The sequence below is a fragment of the Solanum stenotomum genome, chromosome 4, assembly GCF_019186545.1.
Source record: "Solanum stenotomum isolate F172 chromosome 4, ASM1918654v1, whole genome shotgun sequence".
Classification (NCBI taxonomy): domain Eukaryota; kingdom Viridiplantae; phylum Streptophyta; class Magnoliopsida; order Solanales; family Solanaceae; genus Solanum; species Solanum stenotomum.
In genome coordinates, this window is record NC_064285.1 from 37,404,525 (window position 1) to 37,427,207 (window position 22,683).

General features: G+C 34.8%; 1 protein-coding gene across 8 annotated transcripts in view; it reads left to right on the forward strand.

Annotated features, from left to right (window-relative positions):
- Positions 1-21,714, forward strand: part of LOC125862461 (uncharacterized) — a 35,821-nt gene extending 14,107 nt beyond the window's left edge. For all 8 annotated transcript variants that reach the window (XM_049542535.1, XM_049542530.1, XM_049542534.1 and 5 more), the window contains exons 6-15: positions 159-253; positions 3,977-4,079; positions 4,222-4,316; positions 4,426-4,488; positions 7,716-7,791; positions 7,905-8,013; positions 11,623-11,735; positions 11,878-11,936; positions 21,012-21,120; positions 21,487-21,714. In XM_049542535.1, coding sequence (XP_049398492.1) covers positions 159-253; positions 3,977-4,079; positions 4,222-4,316; positions 4,426-4,488; positions 7,716-7,791; positions 7,905-8,013; positions 11,623-11,735; positions 11,878-11,936; positions 21,012-21,120; positions 21,487-21,621 — 957 coding nt within the window. In that variant the 3' untranslated portion in view covers positions 21,622-21,714. The remainder of the gene's footprint in view (positions 1-158; positions 254-3,976; positions 4,080-4,221; positions 4,317-4,425; positions 4,489-7,715; positions 7,792-7,904; positions 8,014-11,622; positions 11,736-11,877; positions 11,937-21,011; positions 21,121-21,486) is intronic.
- Positions 21,715-22,683: the final 969 nt, after the last annotated feature.

Here is a 22,683-nt window from a genome sequence, read left to right on the forward strand (position 1 = left end):
GAGTTTTCAGTTTTTCTTCTCCCTAATTACTTCAGCATCTCCTGTCTTAATTTTCTGTTCATGCTCATCATAAAGTCATAGACATAAAATCTATAATTGTTCTTCCTTTCGGGAACTGAGGTGGGGTTAATTGATTGTTCTGCAATAATATTTTACAGGAGACATTCTTAGGCCACACAAGTCCAATAAGTCGTTGCCGTTTTTCTGCTACTGGGGACAATGTTGCTAGTGCTTCTGTGGATGGGACAGTCAGGTATATTCTCCTAACTGACATGCATTCTCGTATAAATGTTTCTGAAAAATTGCTTTTTTTGATCTTAAAAAAAAAATGTTTCTGAAACATGAAGAAATTTTGTGTAGTACCAATCCACAGAGTTAAAGAAAGTTGGAGTTTGAAGTACCGTATCATTTTGATTTAATTTTGTAATAATGCATTTCCGTAAAATAATAAATAATTTCCTCCTCTGGCGGCATCTCCCTTTCATTCTTTCACAAAAGGGTACAATCCAAAGAGGGGGGATTAAACATCCTTACTCACAATTCATGCAAAGTCTATACAAAAAATTACTAGACAATTTCATCCTCCTCCATGTATACAATAATACACCATGAAGCAACAGAAGAGAAGAGACTTCCATTCTCAAAAATAGAGTTCTTCCTTGTTTACTCCTTAATGCAGCCATCTGGATGAAGTTCAAATTCTATGGCTCTTTGCCTTGTTCTGGTAAATCCTAAGGAGAAGTTATTGATCTGGAAAATGGTGGATTCCGCAATTACATTGCTCGGCTGAGCTTTTCTAATGGTATCCTGCATCTGCCATGCTGTATTACTCTTTCCTGCAGCATATCTATGACTATAAGAGAGTCACATTCTAGTATGATGCAAGTAAAACCATTCTCTGTATACCAGTTCAAGCCAAAGAGAACTGCTTTTACATCAGTCATGTTGCTACTGCCTCTTCCCAAACACAATAAAATGCTATGTTCATGAATCCTTGCCCCTACATATCCTCCTGCACCAGATATTCCTTCCATGTTCTTGTTACCATCTGTCTTGATTTTAAACCAAGTATCAGGGGGCCTTTGTCCATTTCACAATTGCACATTCAGTTATAGGATCAAGTTCCATAATTTCTTCACAAATTCTGTTCCGACTAGAATCCAATGTATTGCTGCTCCTAGTCATATTTTAGTAAGGAATTGAAAAGCTGATGAGTGATAAAGGATATTTTATTTGATGGAACAGAGGGAGAAGGATGATTCCATTTGGTAGGTAAGGTAAATGTTACCAAACCTTTTAGGCAAACAATTATGGAGGTTTGCACATGAAGACCAAGTCATGTGAAAAATGATGATTCAGGAAAAATATAGGGGTAGTTGATAAAGTGATCCTTGAGTGTATCACCACCTCATATGAAACTAGTGTGTGGAAGGGAATTGTGAAAGATTAAAGAGAAGTTCTTTAACTTCATTACTTTTGCAATCGTTAATAGTAGATGTCTTATTTTGGTTGGATATTTTGTGTGGTGGTACAACTCCTAAAATTCTATAACACTATAAAGCTGAATAAGATGTCAAGGAAGGAGATCAAGTATTGTGTGACTTCTCTTTCAGAAACCGGTTAAAAGTCCCACAACATATTTGAGGGGATTAATTGAACCGTTTCCTATCGAAGATCTACTGATGTAAACAGTATGGGGAAGTTGATAGATTGCTAAGGGAAGCTATGGGGAGTCTTAAGACTTTAAATTGTTTCGTCTCTTTCCTTTGGTGACTTCTTTGTTATACAAGACCTCCGTACAGGAAGAATAATTGGGAAAGGGCATGAGTCAGATGGACTTATCATCTTAGTTCTGACAAATCCACTACAGTTTGTTCAATCTCCGACTCCCCAGGTTTAATCTACAGATGATTGGGACACCCTAGTTTATCCAAACTTCAGAAGATAGTACCTAGCTTGTCCAAATTATCTTAGTTAGATTGTGAATCATGTCAATTGGGGAAGCACACCCGAGTCCTAATAGTCATGCAGAGTCTCTTTTTCATTTAGTTCATTTTGATACTTGGGGTCCTAGTATAGTTAGTTCAACATTGGGTTTTAAGTATTTTATTACTTTCATTAACCGTTACTCAAGGTGGTGCACTTGGATGTTCTTAATGAAAGATCGTTCTGAGTAATTTTTCATATTTCAAACTTTTTGTGCTAAAAAAAAATCAGTTTGGTGTTTCTATTCACACTTTTCGTAGTGATAATGCACATGCATATTTATTATCTTTTAAACAATTTATGTCTTCCCATGGAATTCTTCATCCGGCATCTTGTCCTTACAGTGCACCACAAAATGGGGTCGCAAAGAGAAAAATAGGCATATTGTTGAGACTGCACACACTCTTCTCATACAAGCAAATGTATTGCGTTTTTTGGGGGGATGCAGTGCTCACCTCTTGTTATTTGATTAACCTTATGCCTTCCTCTTCTATTCAAAATCAGGTACCTCATTTTGTTTTGTTTCTTTAGTCAACCTTATTCTCTCTTCCACCACATATCTTTGGGACACATGCTTTGTCCATACACTCACTTTAAGAAAATATAAATTCGCTCCCGATGCTCTTAAATGTGTTTTTCTCGATTATTCAAGCGTACAGAAGGGATATCTATGCTTCTCACCTAACCTCCAGTGATACATAAGTCTGTTCATGTTACTTTTTTTTGAATGTCAGACCTACTTTAATATCCTCTTCTATTAAACAATTAAGCATTTCAGAGGTTCTACCAATTCCGTCTTTTGGGGATCCCACCATAGTCTATCCTTCCACGTCATCTCCTAACTCTATCTTCCTCCTCTGCACCTCCACCACCATTGACCTATCATCGTCGTCCGCGCCCAGATGATTCATGCCTGCCATCGGTATCCTTGCTTGCAGAGGACTTGTCTAAACAATGTCCTTCTATTGGGACTGGAAAAGGTAATCGATCTCCTTGTAATGTCATAGGATTTAAACCCTGCATTATAATAAATTCCATCTTTCCCCATATCTATTGAAAAGTCCGGTCAGAGCAGCAGGAGAATTTCTCCCCTAGAGAGTGAAAAATTCAAAAATGGCTAAAACTAACAACCTCGAAAAACGTGCCTGAGAGCTTTTTTAAAACTCTTTGCTGAATACTTGCTGAATAAAGTGCCAATTCCTTCTCCGTCTTAATTGACAGGGATCTACCTAGAATAATGCAAGGTTATGATCAGTGTTATCAAAGGCGAAAAGCGCAAATAAGCTCTAAGGTCCGTGAGGGCTTTAAGCGCAAATAAAGCGTGGGCTTTAATGTAAAAAGGCGCAAAGGGAGAAAAGAACACAAATATATATATGTTTACTCCAAGACTAATAATTATTAACATGAATGACAAATATATGACCAAAGAAATTGAATTTTTTTTTATGATAAAGTGAATTATCAATTATTTAGTGTCACTTCTTCATACGAGGCTCATTGGCAAGGAAAGGTTTTCCTTAGAACCTTGATGACGTCACTGAAGCTCACATAAAGCGAGGCGAAGCGCTCAACACGTTTTGAGCCTCGCTTCAGGGCTTAAGTGCGCCTTTGATAACACTTATGATTAGCCGTGGGATGAAAAAGCTGGAGACTAGAATAAAAAACTATGCAAGGATACTTTTCATTGTACTTTTTGGCTAATTTAGAGAAAAATTAATAGAATTTTCAAGGTTGAACAAAATTCTATGAGGAAATTTAAGAGCTCCATTATTCTTCATTTGATCTTTTCTCTGGGATCAATCTTCATTCTGTCATTCTTTGGAGTAGAAGGATATGGTATAGACATAGATGTTTGGATTCTGCGGGGTTTGATGTATACCCACACTCTGTAGAGTGACACCATCTTGGTGTACTGTCATTGAAACTTTTTGACTTGCCAACAAATTATGCTATCCTGATCTTGTATTGATATTAATGTATTCTGATAAAGGATATGGACATATGACTCATCAGCACCAACATCAAGAAATGCAACCATCTATTGTGGGGAAGAGATCATGTCACTTGAGTGGGAGTGCAAATCTGACCGACTGGTATAGACACTATCAATATAATAGACATACATTATTAGGTTCCATGATTCTTGTTTCTTTTTCATGTTAATTGATATAGTTGCTAGCTTCAATACTGGATTGGTTCTAAAGCTTCTGGAACTAATGTTCATCTTGAGAAAAGCTTCTCATAGGCACAGCTGATGGAGGAATCAAAGCATGGAATGTCGATGCTAAACGTGTTGTTTGTGATCTTAGTTGCACAGAAGCATTCCCAAGGTTCCTCACAATCATGGGATTTACTCTCTTCTTTCTGAAAAAATGAAATACTTGGACACTGTCTTACTTGTTCTTTTATCCTTCCCATTTCATGTTTTCCCGGATACAGCGTGTTGGATTTAAAATGCAGCCCTGTGGAGCCAATTTTCGTATCTGCTGCTGCATCGAGATGGTAACTTGTACTTCTACCTTTCTCTTGTACTTTCTCCATGTACTTTTTTGATCTAAAGCTCTCTATCTATTATCTTGATGTCCTGATATGTATAAGTTATAACTTAATAACTTTGATGTCCTGCTATGAAGAAGTTATAGCTTAGATTTTTTTGTCACAATTCCTCTGCTTTAAGCAATTTTAGAGAAATAGTTGTGAACTGAAAATTCTTCTATTAATAACTAGTATGTGCAGGCCACAGTTCTCGGTATCTAGTTTTCTTTGTTTAGGTCCATCTAATTTCAATACTAATAAATAGTTCATCTTTAAGAACAAATGATGGGGTTCTTCAAATCTCACACTTATCCCTACATGGGTATACAAGTCCCTAACAAGATTAAAAGAATTTCTTGGCCATGCAATCATGGCTTCAATGTCCATGTTATAGGAGGCAATCATGAATTGTAGTTGTAGAAAGCAGAGGAGAAAGAGAATGTCAATGCACACGAATCATATAAATTGACCAGATTTGAAGGTTTGTCTCACGTCTGGGGCCTAGATTCTTGGTGTTGCCGGCACCTGATGCCATTGCTGGCCTAGATTCTCAACTACATATCTGGGGATGCCACTGGGTAATTGTGGAGAAGACTGAGAAAAAGTTAGCCACCTGGAAGACACAATACCTATCTCTGGGAGGAAGAATAACAATGATCAATTCTGTCTTAGATGCTCTCCCTACTTATGTTAATAAATTAGATAAACTAAGGAGAGATTTACTTTGGTTGGGAAACAAGGAAGGAAGGGCACTCACTTGGTCAAATGAGAAATTGCTCAACTAAGCAAGAAATCGGGAGGTCTTGGCATTAAGAATCTAGGTCTGCAAAATAGGTGTTTACTGTCAAAATGGCTATGGAGGTTTGGTAAAGAGGGGCAGGCTCTGTGGAAGGATGTTATCGTTAGCAAGTATGGACAAACTGATTCATGGACCTCCAACATTGTGACCAGCACCTATGGGGTCTCAGTTTGGATGTCTATCAGAAATTTGTGGCCAAAACTAGCTAGGAACATATGCTACAAGGTGGGTGAGGGGACTAGGATCCTTTTTTTGGAAAGACAAGTTGGATAGGACAGAACTCCCTCATGGAGGACTTTGCAGATTTGTACTCTTTTTGTAACAACCCTGGAGCATCTATTGCTGAGATGTAGTCTCAGCAAGGGTGGAATATAACCTTTAGGAGGCTCTTAAATGACTGGGAAGTGGATAGAGTGGCCGACTTATTGCAAAGGTTGGTTGGAAGATTTTCTGGGACTCAACACTAATCCTGATGCAATCATATGGAAACATGATAGTGATGAGGAATTTTCTGTTGGAAGTACAAAAGAGACCTGGCAACACATCCGGGGGGGGCATTTTTGGACCTTGGAAACAAATCTGGAAGTCCAGCACTCCAACCAAGATAGTGTTTCACATGGTCGGAGTGCAGAAAAGCATGCCTGACTCGGGTGAGATTGAAAAAAATAGGATTCCAGATTGTTTCTAGGTGCTTCTTCTACCATGAAAAGGAGGAAACAAACAACCATTTGTTCCTTCACTATAGAGTGACGGCCCAGATATGGTATATGTTTCAAAGCCTTATCCAAGATCCTTGGGTGGTGCCTGAGCATCCTTGTAGACCTACTAAGCTGTTGGATGAGAAGAGGGGGAAGTAAAACACAGAAAAAATGGTGGAATCTAGTTCCATCTTGAATATGGTGGTCAATTTGGAAGGAAAGAAACAATAGATGTTTTAAGAATATTACTAATACTCTATATTTTTGGTGTAAAGAAGAGGGTATATATGAAGTAGATCAGTTAGTAGATTTCCTAGGCTCTTTGTAATCATGACTACTTTGCCTTGGAATTCTTTGTTTGGTTGCCAGCATACCATCATTGCTGATGAATACAACTTTACCATTCTAAATAAAAAAAGAATTCTTGAAAATTCCAACCTTCCTATCCACGACAGGCTTTTTTTGTAAGACTAATGTATGAAATCCACAAGGGAACATTGGAGAGTCAAGCGGAACTCGAAAATCATTCTCCACCCTATGCAAAAATTATATCAAAGAGCGAATGAAAACATTAAGACTGACCACTTAGAAACTGGTTGTATCTCTTGTAGATGAAATTGGAGTATATATAGTTTTATCAATGGAAACTCTTCAAATTCTTTAACTTAAAATTAAAAAAGAGAAGCTGTTTAGAAATGCTTGGACTTCCACCTAGTAACTCACTGCAAGTTATTTCATTCACTTGAATGACTTTTTATCTTCCATTACATCTTTAAAGCACATTTGAATACTTTAAAATTGATTATCTAATTAGTTATTGGAACATGTTTTTACATTTGTACATAAAAAAAAAAGAGTAGAAATAGTATTTAGTGAAGGATAAAATGGTAATCCAATTTTGAGGTTAGGAGCTTCCCACTTATAATAATAATAATAATAATATATATATATATATATATATATATATATATATATGATATGATATGATGATTATGCTATTTGATTCTTCAAGTTCATTAGTATTGTGGTTTTCCTTACTTTGGTTATCTATACTAACTGTCAGTACCGCTCTTTCTTTATTTTTTTTCGACCAAAGTTTCTTACTCTTTCAACTCATTACGACCTGTTCTGTGAAATGATATTCTTGAGCCGAGGGTCTATTGAAAACAACCTCTCTACCTCAGAAAAGTAGGGGTAAGCTGTAAGGTGTGTGTACACCTCACCCTCCCTAGACCCCACTTGTGGGACTGTACTTTCTTTAATTTTATTTTCATCATAGTAAGTTGCAACTCATTCCGACCTGTTTTGTAAAATGATTTTCTTCAGCCGAGGGTCTATCAAAAACAACCTCTCTATGCCACAAAGGTAGTGGTAAGGTGTGTATGCATCCCACCCTTCTCAGAACCCACTTGTGAGAGTATACTTTCTTTAATTTCTTTTTACATCATAGCTTCTACTCTTGCAACTCATTCAAACCTGTCTTGTAAAATGATTTTCTTGAGTCGAGGGTCTATCGAAAACAACCTCTCCACCCCACTAAGGTAGGGGTAAGGTGTGTGCACACCCCACCCTCCCTAGACCCCACTTGTGGGACTGTACTAGGAATGTTGTTGTTAAATGAGAGTTTTGATATGCTTAATTACGATGTATATAGTTCTTGTTTGCCTCAAAAGGGATCCTAAATTGCAGTTTTGTAGGCCTGGTTCGAGTGACATTGGTAAATTGGGCTATGCTTCTTTAACTGTCTGGAACATGAGGACGTGGAAAGCTATGGTATGTGATTATATTGGGTCCCGGTTGTATCCAAGTGCTGAATTTACAACACAATTTCTTTTCCTTTCTTCATAAGGATTCTCAAACCTAACTCTCTTCAAACTTTATTGAAGACAGTCCTTCCTCTTGGTGAAGATCCACCTCCAATTACTTCAGTATGCTTCAATCACAATGGAAAACTTTTAGCAGCTGCAGCTACTGATGGAATGATACACATGTTTGGTATCCTTGTCTGAACTTGTGAACATAGTCTGTAGCTGTCCTCTCTTATACCTTGCATTAGAAACTTTTATATTTATTTCCATATTCTGGGTCTATTTCTCTCTCTCTCTCTCTCTCTCTATATATATATATATATATATATACTAGTTTTGACGCACGTGCAACATCAAACCATGTACAACACAATTTTTAAAAATATTGTGAATATTATTAAATAAAGAAATTAAGTAAACAATTATAAAATGAATGATAAAGTATAAGTTCCTATGAATTTTGGATTAAACTTTCTTATGATTAGTATTGAAAGTTCCCCATAGTGCATTACTTTGTTATTATTGTATTGTTGGAGTTCTTATTTTTAATATAATATATATAAATATTAATATAAATATAAGAGATATACTAAATTGGATGTTTTTATTTGGAGTATTGTATTAATTTAACATTCATGTTAGGGAGTGTAATGAGCATGTGCATATTATTCCTAATCATAAAAGTCATAACCCTTCAGAAGGCCACAAAAATCATCAGAAAAGTCATATAACACTTTGGAAAAGTCGTAACCATTCAATGTGAAATGGTGTCTTCTTTTAATATAATATAATATAATATATATAAATAAATATAATATAAAATATAGAAGATATAATAAATTTGATGTTTTAAGATGAAGAATGAAAAACTTCAAACAATTGTAATTTAAAAATTTGAGGAAACCCCTCTTTTTATAGCCAACAAAGGGTAGTGTATGAAAAAATGCTTATTGTGCCTTATTAAAAAAGTGTCACAACCCTTCAAAAAGGTCACAACTCATCGGAAAAGTCATAACTCTTTGAACATGTCACAACCCTTTGGAAAAGTCACAACTCTTCGGAAAAGTCACAACCCTATAAAAAAGTAACAACCCTTCGAAAAGGTCACAACTCATCGGAAAAGTTATAACTCTTTGGAAATGTCACTACTCTTCAATGTTTAAAGGTGTATGCTTTTAATATAATATAATATAATATAAAATAAATAAATAAATAAAATACAATATAAATTATGTAAGATATACTAAATTTGGTGTTTTAAGTTGGGGGTAGATAAAGAGATAGATATGGAATTGTCTAATTTTAGTTTCATATGAAATTTAAAAAAATAAAAAAGACTTTTAATTTAACGACATGTAGAATATATAAAAATATCTTTTAACTTTGTGGTCTTAAAGATGCGCCCTCCACCCCCAACAAAAAAAAACATTCTATATTAAACTAAATAAAAATAGAAGTACAACAAATATATTGGAAACGGAGGAGTACTTATTAAATCTAGTTTGGACTCTTCAAACAAGTTTTTGATCAAATCGTTTTTCTCCAAAAGTTTAAGACTTTTCACAACTTGAACACCATGTTGTGCTTTGCGCAACATAAAATCATTGAATTTCTTGTCAAGTAGAAGTTGTTGCAAAAGTATATGTATGGCTATGAAAATGAGTATATATTAATTATTTAGATAGTCTTCTCGTTTGAAGTTGAGTTGTTTTATTCTCCTTGCTGCATCAATTTTTGTGGATCTATCTAATTTAGCCACAAAAAAATATTGTAATTGCATAATTGAACAACTCTCACAATCTCCCTTGTTTCAAGAAGAAGAATAGAAAACTTACAAAATTCATAGTTTTAAAAGTGTGAGAAAACCTCTCTATTTATAGAAAACAAAAGATAATATGGAAAAATGCTTATCGTGCCTTATAAAATAAGTCAAAACCTTTTAGAAAAATCACAACTTTTTGGAAATTCATAACTCATCTAATAAGTCACAACCCTTTGGAACAGTCACTCCCATCAACGTGAAAAATTGTCTGCTTTTAATATAATATAGAATTGAACAAATAAATAAATATAATATAAAATACAGAATATATACTAAAATGAGTGTTTTATGTTGGGGGTATTATCGTAACTTAACATTTAAGTTAGGGAGTTCATGCTTTTAATGGTACTAGTTTTGACACACGTGCGTTGCACGTGAATATCAAACCATTTACCACCACACTATTTAAAAAGATAATGCGAATATTATTAAATAAAAAATTAGTCACTCTTAAAATCTCTTAGTTACACCTCTTTTAAATATACTTTCTCTTCCCTTCCCCATAGTTTAAACATTTGAGGAAGCCCCTCGTTTTATAGCCAACAAAGGGTAGTGTATTAGAAACTTCGTATTGTGCCTTATAAAAAAGAAGTCAAAACCCTTTAGAAATGTCACAACCCTTCAAAAAGGTCACAACTCATCGGAAAAGTCATAACTCTTCGGTAAAGTCGCCCCCCTCAGAAAAGTCACAACTCTTTGGAAAAATTGCAACCCTTTAGAAAAGTCACAACCCTTCAAAAAGGTCACAATTCATCAAAAAGTTATAATTCTTCGAAAATGTCACAACCCTTCAATGTGAAAACGTGATTGTCGTTAATATAATATAATATATTACACATAAATAAATATAATACAATATAAAATATAGAAGATCTTCTACATTTGGTGTTTTAAGTTTGGGGTATTATAATAATTTAACATTTAAGTTAAGTAGTTCATTCTTTTAAGGTAGTATAGATAGATAAAAAAAGATAGATATAGATTGGTCTAATTTTATTTTGATATGAAATTTTAAAAAATAAAGAAGACTTTTCTTTTAAAGATCATATGTAGAATATATAAAAATGTCTTTCAACTTTGTGGTCTTAAAGATGCCCCCACCCCCAAGAAAAAATAACATTCTACATTAAACAGAAGAAAAATAAAAGTACAATAAATAAATTGGAAACAAAAGAGTACTTATTAAATGTACTTTGGACTCTTCAAACAAGTATTTGATCAAATATTTTTTCTCCAACAGTTGAAGACTTTTCAGATTCTGAACACCAAGTTATTGTTTGTGCAACGAAAAATCGTTGAACTTATTGTCAAGTAGAAGTTGCTACAAAAGTATATTTTATGGCAATGAAAATGAGTACATATTAATTATCAAGATACTCTTCTCGTTTGAAGTTGAGTTATTTCAAAATTCTTCTTGTTGCTTTAATTTTTGTTGATCTATCTAATTTACCAACAAAAAATATTATAATAGCATAATTGAACAACTCTCACAACCTTCCTTGTTTTAAGAAGAAGAATAGAAAACTTACAAAATTCGTAGTTTGAGAAACCCCCTCTATTATAGACAACAAAGGATAATATGAAAAATTATTTATCCTGTCTTTTCAGATGAGTCACAACCCTACAGAAAAATCACAACTTTTCAGAAATGTCATAACTCATCAAAAAGTCACAACTCTATAAAAAAAGTTACAACCCTTCGCAAAAGTAACTACCTATCAATGTTAAAAGGTGTATGCTTTTAATATAGTATATAGTGTAAATAAATATAATATTAAATATAGAATATATACTAAATTGAGTGTTTTAAGTTGGGGTATTATAGTAATTTAACATTCAAGTTAGGGAGTTCATGTTTTTAAAGTAGTATAGATAGATAGATAGATATAGATTTGAGAGTGAATATGTGCAGTTAGGAGATGCTCTCATAACTTTGCTGGCTTGCATAGTCAACAGAATCTTAACAGGTGATAGATATGTCTGCTGGCTTGCAAATTACTGGATGGCCAGCACATGATTCTGCAATTAGTTCTGTTCTGTTTGGTTCTGATGAGACGAGCATTTTCACTTTGGGTGTAGATGGAAAGGCAAGTTATTTAGCAATCATCGAATTCACTTTATTTTTCTTTCATTGAGTGCTTCTCCATATATTCAAGGTTTTCACCTTGCTGAAAGCTTTACTTTGTTAGCTGCATTCTGAAGAATCTAACTCAGTAGCATGTAAGACAGATATTTGAGTGGAGTTTGCAGAATCAAGGCAAAGTACTTTGGTCAAGTGATTGCAGCAGGTATGTGGATTGTTTTAATCCTTTAGTTTTGATATTTCATTCTTGTGTGAATATTCCAGTTAACTAGAAATATTCTTTTAGCCCTAGTCTCATGCTTGTGCATCTCACATGGTATTTAGCCAGAAGAAATCATTTATCATTATTAAAAAAGTATAAATATGATATTTGTTATGATACAAATTCATGAGTCATGATAGGCACCAAAAGAGCGACCGCTTGATAGGCAAACCGCAAACATTTGATAGCAACAAACTCATATTCAAAATGATAGTATAAGCTATATAGATAAATCTCCAAGTATCTCAGATAATAGTGGAAGAGAAGTATACGTTATAATGCCAAGGAGTTCCTATCCGTCCCAACAGTAAGTCGAGGAGAAGCTACATACTTTGAAGTATGCTGTTTGGGTCGTAGCCCGAAAGTAAAGAAACATAATATAAATAGCTTGAAGTACCACCACAACGTATGTGGTTCTTTCACCTCATCTGAAGCTAAGAAACCGTATAAATATCTTTGTATGCTCTCACCCTCAACATACCAGGTAATTTAAAGCAATTATGTATATTCTAAACAATGACTTCAGGAAAGCAAAACATTCTAGAGGTTAAAAGTCTCACTTGCCTTTAAATGCCTTTTCTTCACTTGAAATGCTTAAATCCACTAAGACGACCTCCGAAGGCCCCAATTTATGCAAGATATTGAATAACGCATTCAAATTAGGTGCAATATTTCCATAATTTGGATAAGTCAGACAATGGAAGGTCAACCAAAAACTCAACCTCCAACCAAACTAGTCAAAATGCAAAACAAATTATAGAATCAGCATACCCATAAGCTCACATTTCATTTATGTAATCAACTTTCAATCTTGACTTGTATTGCTAGGTCGCATCCCCCCTTTTTTTTCATTTGTAGAACTAGGTTTAAAATCCTTTAGGCATTCAAATCTCATGTCAAAATCCACAAAAAAGGAAGTATGATTATCTTAATGCCTTAGGTCAAAATCACTCCATTGGTTGAGCCCCGCCCCTCATGTGTTCTTCCTTCTCCTAAATGGCAAAAACTAAGTGTTGTTTGTATTTATACTTGAACTGTCCTTCAGCGGCACCCAAGGGTATGCCTTAGTGGTTAATGAAGTGGTTGAGAATCCTGAGGTCTCGAGTTCAAAACCCAGTGGAGACAAAAAATACCAGGTGATTTTTCTCATTTGTCCTAGCCTTGGTGGACCGAGTTACTTGATACCTGTTGCTGGAGGGAGGTGGCATGTATCCCGTGGAATTAGTCAAGGTGCGCAAAAGCTTGCTCGGACACCATAGTCATAAAAAAAGAAACTGTCCTTAGTGCTATCACACTCCTCCACATTGATCATGATAATTAACTGAACTACCCTTAAATATGATTGCGGTCAGCTTGCACGATAGCGCAAACTTTTGAATTTTCCAATGTGTGGTTGTGGTCAACTTGTGCTGTTGCGCTGATCAAACTCTTCCCATATTGTGTGATTGGGCCTGGTGCAGAATGATTGTGGCTGCACCAAATATAACTTTAGGGATTCAAATCTATGTAAAAATCCACAAAAACAAGTATAATCATCTTAGGTTGTTAATTAATCATTATCTTAGTGCCTTGGGTCGAAATCACTCTGTTGGTTGAGCCCCCACAAGTTCTTCATAATGGCACAATCTAACCAATGTTCATATGTATACTTGAACTGTTCTTCGGAGCTATCACACTCCTCACCAATCATGATAATTAATTGAACCGTCTTTAAGGGCTATTTTGGTTAGCTTGCACGATAGCACTAGCTTTTGAATTTTCCAATGTGCGATGGCAATCAACTTACGATGACCAAACTCTTCCCACATTGTGTGATTGGTCCTGGTGCAGAATGATCGTGGCTACACCAAATAAAACTTTTGATTTTTAGGTTCTACCATGTCCAAAACCACCCAAACTCTTGAGTCACATTTCAAATCAACGCCGCAAGTAATAATTAGTAATACGATCTTATACATATGCTTAAACTACATATGGAATGCAAATATAAAACATGAAAGGGTTGGGTTATATTTTCGCCCACTTAAACTCTTGTTCGGGTATATTTGAGCTATCAAATAGGTGCATGTATTTGCTCTGCATGTCTGCCCTAGTCTCTTAGTTACTTCATCGTGCGGATGATTCCTCCATGAACACTTTCACCAAAGGAAGTTTAATTGATTCTCAACTTGCAAACCAACCTGTCTAAAATGGGCACGAGGGCTTTCTTATAGGATAAATCGGGTCCAATTGAGGCTTTATTTGATTGCACTTAATGAAGGTCTTAATCTTTAACATTCAAATCCTACTCATTAAGTTTGTTTGTTTTTTGTGGTCTGAATCTTTATCATTTATGTCTTAATCATTAAGTGCGTTTGCTTTTCTTATTTTACAATTACTTAATGAGTTTGAAACCTCATTTGTTTCCATTAAGAGTAAGACGTCTGAATTTGAATAACATATTATGATGTGCATTAAGATCTAGATGTCTAGATCTGAATACATATCTAAATATTAAGATGTCTCTAGTTCTGAACACTGAATGATTAAGACGGTTTTCAATATCTGAATGTGCATATGAAATTAATTTATATCAATAAAATATTATAAAAAAATTATTGTCAAAAAAATATTACTTCTTTGATAAAAAAATATTTTAAATGCTTATATTTGATTGAAAAAAATCAAATTATATGATATGCAAATAAAAATTATATATCAATACAAAAATTATTATAACATGGTTGTTTTAAAGAATTCAACATAAGCATTTCATAAAAAAATTATCCAATTAATCAAATAATAAAGAAGGTTTCACATTATCAACGCCTAACATATACTATAGCTAATTAGAAAAATGAAAGAATTTCTATTTTTTTCTTGATGACCTTAATCCAATTCTCTAACTTGTGCACCTCTAGTGTCGTCCATACCCTTTTGTATCTATCAATTTCACAAAATATATTAACAGTATGGTTCTTCACGTCAATGCCATCTAATTTTTCCTTTCATTCTTCTAAGTTAGTTGTGCTATTTTTTTAATCAATAACTCTAAGACAATATTCGTCTTCTCGTGAATTTCCAATTGAGACAAATTTTTCTTTTCATCCCAAAACTCTTTTATCAGGCGAAATTGAAGATCGGGATGGAGAATTATTAAGACCTCCATCATTTTGGTCACCAACTAGATCTTCAACTCCATTAGGAGTATCTATATTTATAGTAGGAGATTCAAAAGAGATACTAGGACAGGAATAGGTACAACTTGGACTCCAACCATGACCTCTTGTTGCAGTAGAACCTTTGAAAAGTTTTGTACACAAATCTTGGAAGGGTAGAGGTGAAGCGTTCTTGATAAACATCAATACACCCCCAAAAAATTGTTAATATAAAAAAATACTTGTAAAGATTATGATAATTTACCAGTTCAAAGAGGAAAAAGTTGGTATTTGATTGAGAAAAAAAAGGAAGAAAGTTTGTAGCGCGAGAGAACAAAGTCGCGCAAGGAAACCTAGGTTAACAAAGGAAGAATCTGCTAGAGAAGTTGGCTACTTTGGACAACATTGCTATAACAGCAGAAGAGTCAATGGAGAAGGCATCCTTAATCATGAACTTTGAGCAGCTAATCAAGAATGAAGAGATCTTGTGGAGATAAAGATCTAGATTCTTGTGGTTGAAAGAAGGGGATAAGATACCAAATTCTTCCACAAGATGTCTAATTCACACAAGAGATATAACAACATTGACCAACTTCTTGTTCAAGGGAATCTGATCAGAGATCAAGAAAGGATTCAAGGGGAAATAATGGAATTTTACCAAAACCTGTACTCAGAGAATGTCCAGTGGAGACCTACCAGCAACTTCACAAATTGCCCAAGGCTGACAGTGGAGGAAATGGAAGATTTAGAAAGGTGATTTGGAGGGAGGTACTGAAATGTCTAAAGTAGTGTGCAATTGATAAAGCACCTGGTCCAGATGGGTTTACAATGGGGTTCTACATCAAGTGTTGGGAAGTGGTAAAAAATGATATATGAAGACCTTCCAGAATTTCTACGAGCAAGGAAGGTTTGAAAGACGTTTCAATGCTATCTTCATAGCTCTTATTCCAAAGAAGAAGGTGCTAAAGAATTAATAGAGTTCAGGCCCATCTAGGTAGTATTTACAAGCTTTTCTCGAAAGTGCTTACTGAAAGATTGAAAAGAGTGATGGCTAAGCTTGTGGACTCACAATAACTGACATTCATCAAAGGAAGATAGATTATGGATGATGCCCTCATAGCAAATGAAGTAATAGACTCCAGGGTGAACTTGAAGAAACCAGGAATCCTATGCAAATTAGACATTGAGAAAGCATATGATCATGTCAATTAGGGATTTCTTATGGATTTGCTAGAGAAGATGGAATTTAGATACAAATGGAATAAGTGGATAAAATTTTGTATATCAACAGTGAACTTCTTTGTACTTATTAATGGTTCACCAGCAGGTTACTTTAATTCACAGAGGGGCCTACGACAAGGTGATCCTCTATCACTCTTTTAGTTCCTCTTAGTCATGGAGGGACTGAACAACATGATTAAGAAAACAAATAGGGAAGGTTGGTTAAGAGAATTTGAGGTTGCTAGAGTTGGAAGCGATAGCTTGAAGGTAACTCATCAGTATGCAGATGACACACTTATATTATATGATGCTGAAGAAGAGCATCTCAAAATACTGAGACTGATCTTGGTAATATGTGAAGGAATGTCAGGTTTACATATTAACCGGAGGAAAAGCTTCTTATATCCTGTTAATGAAGTGCCAAACATGGAAATCTTAAAGTCAATCTTAGGGTGTGAAGTGAGTGCTCCACCAACTATCTACCTTGGATTGCTTTTGGGGGCCAAGTCTATGTCTATGGAAATCTGGAATGGGGTGATTGAGAAATGTGAGAAGAAGTTAGCAAGGTGGAAGTCCCAATATCTCTCCTTGGGTGGAAGATTGACCTTGATAAGCTCTGTGCTTGATGCACTTCCAACATATATGATGTCATTGTTTCCTATCCCACTAGGAATCATCAATAGGTTGGATAGCATCAGGAGGAAATTTCTATGGCTAGGGAACAAAGACAGGAAGGGTTACCACCTAGTAAAATGGAAGACAGTGATCAATGAGAAAAGATTTGGGGGATTGGGGATCAAAAATCTGAAGAATCAGAGTAAAGCTTTAAAAATGAGACGCTATGGAAATATTCAAATGAAAATCAAAGTCTATGGGTCAGAGTCATTAAAGCTAAATATGAGGAGAATGATAATTGGATGACAAAGGAGGTCACTACTCCTTATGGTGTTAGCTTATGGAAATATATCATAATTTTGTGGAATAAATTCAAAGTTAATACCATAGTCAAAGTGGCAGATGGAGTTAAAACTGTCTTTTGGAAGGATGATTGGCATGAAGCAGGCAACATGGAGACATTATTCATTATTCCTAGATATTTATGACTTAGTTTTACATCAACACAGCACAATAGCAGAATTGTGGACACCTCAAGGGTGGAATTTTGTGTTCAGGAGACACCTCAATGATTGGGAAATACCAAGTACCAAGAGTAATAGAATTCTTCAGCACCATCGACCAATTCAGTGGTTTGAAGGCTGGAGAAGACATCCTACAGTGGCAGGGAAATAGTAACGGGACTTTTAAAGTAAATGCAGCCTATAGGAAGATAAACAACCAAACCAATAGATACTTCGATGGAAAGCCAAAATCCCACACAAAATATCTTGCTTTGTCTGGTTATTGGCTAAGGAAGTAGTGCTGACTCAAGATAACTTGATGAAAAAGGGGATCCCTTTATGTTCCAGATGTTTTTCTATCGGGAAACTGCAGAAACAGTGGTCCATCTATTTATACATGCAAGGTCACAGGTCAACTATGGAGATTATTCCTATGTCTCAAAAACGTATCTTGGTCCATGCCAAGGAAAATCATAGAAGCATTACAAAGTTGAGAAGAAGTAGGAGTACACGCTAAGAACAGAAACAACTGGAGAATTGTACCTGCAGCTACATGGTGGACAATATGGAAGGAGAGGAACCTTAGAGTTTTTCAGACTATGGAGTTGAACAAGTCAAAATGAATTGTATTTTGACTTTATGTTTATGGTGCAACCAGATATACTCTAATGATACTACTCTATCATTGATGTCTTGGACTCATTATAAGGATAGGACAATAAATTTTGAGTTCTTTTGTAAATATGGTTTCAGTACAACCCATGTAATGTGTTACAGAATTAGAAACAATTACCTATGTCAAAAAAAAAATAACTAGGAAACTTTCATAATAGGAAACTCTAAAATAGGAAACTTTAAAATAGGAAACTTTTAAGGGATAAGGCACAAGTACCCCCGACACTCTGACCGAAATCTCAGACACACCGAAACTTAACTAGGGTCCTATTACCCTCCTAAACTAATTTAAAATGGAATAAATACATCATAAATGTTGACGTGGCATAGAGAGTGTGCATACTTTCTTGAAGGCAAGTGATGAGTGCACAAGTTAGACACATGTCATTGTTTAATTGGTAATTTTATAATTACACATATTTATTGATATTAAAATTTTATATATATTTAATTATTTTAATTTCGTTCTCACTTTAAACTTTTTTTAAAATTTTTATTTTTTTATTTTTTCATTTTTAATTAATTTTTAAAAAATTATGTGTATTTTCTTAAAAAAATAATCAAAAGTGTCCTTTAATTTTAACATTTATGTTTTATTTGATTTTCTTCACTTATTTTGATATCCGTTCGAAATTAACTCATTTTAAATACAAGATATTTGGAATTAAATTTGAAATCAAATCAAAACGAAAGACAAAGAAAATAAAAAGAGTAAATAAAATCAATAGAAAATGAAAGATAAAAAACAATGAATGAAGGTAAAAGTTTCGATACAAGGTAAAAAATGTGTATTTAACTAAACTTAAATAAAAGATAAAGAAAGTAAAATTATTTCTTTAAAATAAAAATTAAAAAATTTAAAATAATATTTACACATGTGGCAAGCACGTGTGTACACGCACAACCAACTTGGGTGGTTGAAAGTGCCACATCAACACAAAAGGTGCACATAAATACGAAATGAGTTAGAGGGGGTAATAAGACCCTAGTTAACTTTAGGTGTGTTTCTGGGACTTCGGTCGTAGTCTAGGAGGTACTTGTGCCTTATCCCAACTTTTAAACTAGGAAACAATATAAATATAATACCAAAAATTCTTTCCTAAGGAAATAAGCAAAAGTTCCCAAAAAGGATTTCCAACTTTGACCAAAATATGTTGTCCTTCCCAAGTCACTTGCACGTGAACAAGAATCTTGCAACTCCTTATCCTTGGTGACTGTCTTCTTAGGGCTTCTATAGCATCATCCTTGTCCATGGAGCTATCATGCTGCGAATATTGCAAAACAGTAGGAGTTTATTGACGATGTTTCTAGGAGTCCCTTCCGTTTTGAGCAAGTAAGCAAACATCTTTTTTTAGTTTTTCCCAAGCTTTTTTTGCTGTCTCACAAGCAATGATTTAAGGAAAATTTGAATCAGCAATTGAATTCTGAATTACAGTTTTGGCTTTAAATTTTTTTGTTTTTTCATCTGAATGAGATTCAATTTGGGGAAGGATAGGATTTGCAGGAGTGGTTGTAAGGTATATCTTTCATTACAACTTCCCACATATCAGACTTCAAGATGTGATTTTATTTTCATTGACGAAACATGATAGTTTTCGCTAGTGGAATTTTGGGGCATTTTAAGAGAGAGATTGCTGCTTGCCATGTTTGAAAATAGGTTAAAAATTGATATTGGTTAAATATAACATACGCGATGGAAATAAACACCGGTTGAAAGTAGCCTTGATGAGTTAAAAATGGGTTGAAAGTAGCTTTTTAAGAAGAATTCACGGATCTTAGAAGATTAATGAGGCTCTTCATACCATTGTTCCTTTTTCTAAAAGTTTGTGAAGCGAAAAGGTTGAAAGTATTGATTAAAAATATCTCTCAACTTTTATTAAGCACAATAGGGTTTTAAATAGCCAATGTGAAAACATAATCTGCATAACAATAAATCAAAAAGGCTAAATAATCTCAACAACAAAAACAATCTCATAGAAATTCAAAATTCAAGTTTATCCTAAACCTAAACAGCTTATTATGCTAAAAATTACTGCAATAGTGAAAAACAAATTTCAATAGGTTTCAATGGCATGCTATGAAACTCATATCCCTGTCATTTTGGCATGGTGCTAGGTGATTAATGAAGGTTTTGATGAGTAACAATCAATTGTGTAAATTTATTAGGCAATGAAGAAGAATGATGTATTTACGTTGACATGAGTTTCCTTCAAACTGTTCATATATCCAGCTCTGGGGGATGATTCAGCCATAAACTTCCTGTTTCCTAGAGAAACTGGATAAATCAAAGTTGTTAGGACCTTCGAACTGTATACTGACCGGGGGAAAAGAAATAAAATCTACATGATTTTTTAGCTCATGAGATGGGTTGCACTGTGCTTGAATATTATTTGTCAGAATAGGAACATGATTTATATAATATCCTACTTTTTCTTTGTAATGTAGTAATTATAAATAGGGCTCTATGTAATGATATAGAGTACACAATTCAATAATATTTTCTTCTTTATTTTCACATGGTATTAGGCAGGACTAATTCCAATTTTCATTTCCTGATGTTGGGCCCTTATATTAAATAACCCATGCACCAGTTGTCCATCCCTAGGTGTGGGTGTGTGAAGAGTCCCACATCGCTCCTTTAAGGGATGAGTGGTCTCTTTAATTTGGCTTGGGTAATACTCACCTCTTGAGTTAGCATTTGGAATTGAATAAGGCCCAAGATCCATTTCTTTACAATACTTTCTATCAAGCAGCATATTTTTTTTTTTCCTTTTCCCATTAAATTTGTTCTCTAAGTTAAAAGTTATTCTCTTTTCCTGTCTTGTTGTAGAATAAGATGCTTTACATCTATTATTCCTGTATTGTAGATTCTGTAACCTTAGGAGTTCGTCACACTATAAACATGAAATGGCTCTCGATGCTTATGGAAGAAAACTTCTGGTGACATCCAACTCCCTGAGGGCGCCTATATATCAGGTAAACTAGTTTCATGCAGAATGATGTGTTTAGGTTCCCTTGCCTCAGTCTCAGGGCCTAACTATACGTTCATAAGCTCTAGGTTTGCCTCTTAACTGAAAATGGAACAATCATTTGTGGGAGTCACAGAAAGTTGTCCCATCAGTAAACCGATTGGATCTCTCTTTTATTAGTTGTTATGCGTATTGACAACTTCTGTTGGGACTAGCAGTGCTCATATGATGTCACAAGTCCTGGGGGGAGTCTGATAAGATGTAGTTTCATTGGTCCTTGCTATGCTGTTTGTTTCCAGTTACTGTTATTTCTTGCCTTGCTGGTTTACTGAAGTCTAATTTATTGACAATAAATGATTGTTAATTGTATCAGGTGCGAGGTCATGCATATGGGATGAGAACTCTTCCTCATAGTGCATCTATAACAACAGTAGACTGGCATCCGACATCACCCATCTTCTTGACTGGATCTGCAGATCACTCTGTTCGGGTTACATCTATGGCGTGACAACTTCTGATTTGTCTGGTGTGTTTATTTGGATAGTCTGATTTAAAGGAGATGAGTTGAAACTGTAAAATTTATTCGTTCATCCAGTGTGTACGTGAACCTTAAAGCTATCTGTCCATTTTTAAGTTTGATTACAACCATTAGTCAAAAGGATCATCAGAAGCACAGAGTAGAATATAAAGGTAGCTCGTTGTAAATGAGGCTTACTGAAATATTAACTGAAAAAAGGACAAAGAGGTCTTGCTTCACGGACTCTTTGGGAACCACAAAAATCTCTTCAGGCGTCACAATTGAATTTTGTGTTGATTGTACGATAGTTGAACAATTGGTTTAGTTTATGCAATCAGCATCTGAACATCAGCTTTGAACTATCTGATACATTGAGAAGGGATAGCTTTGAATAATTGATAATGGCCTAGATTATTTAGCTTCATATACTTGGTGTTCTAATATCATCATACCCAGTGTTTTGATTGGTCCCTCCAACATTAGAGGTTCTTTTACATTTACATGTGGCCAATGTCTCGTAACATTCCAATCCTTTTTTTAAGTTTTATGTCACAATAATTATTTTGAGACTTTGTATAAGTTATTTTCTTCATTTAGGACTTATTGACTGATTTGGTTTCAGACCCGAGAGATTCGGGTCAGTTTCAGATCACTTGAAACCTAAATGGATTGTAGATTTCTCTCTCAACTGGTGCATCGTGATTGCAGTCACCACCTTCCATCAACAGTATTGACAGAGGAGAATGAAAGGCATCACTTTGATATATGATCTTTTATTGACTTCGGGAAGTCAATTTTTCCTGCTGACATTGCCACACAATTTCACGGCAGAGAAACTGCGGTAAGATGAGGCATTGTGATTGCATTGACTTGACTGCGATAGTCATAAGTCCCTAACCAATTTACCAGTCATGGTCTAGGGTGAGATGAGGCATTGTGATCGCATTGACTTGACTGTGATAGTCATAAGTCCCCAGCCAATTTATCAGTCATGGTCTAGTTATGGGATGGCAAAGACCATGTTCCAATACCAACATTGTTCTATCATATGAG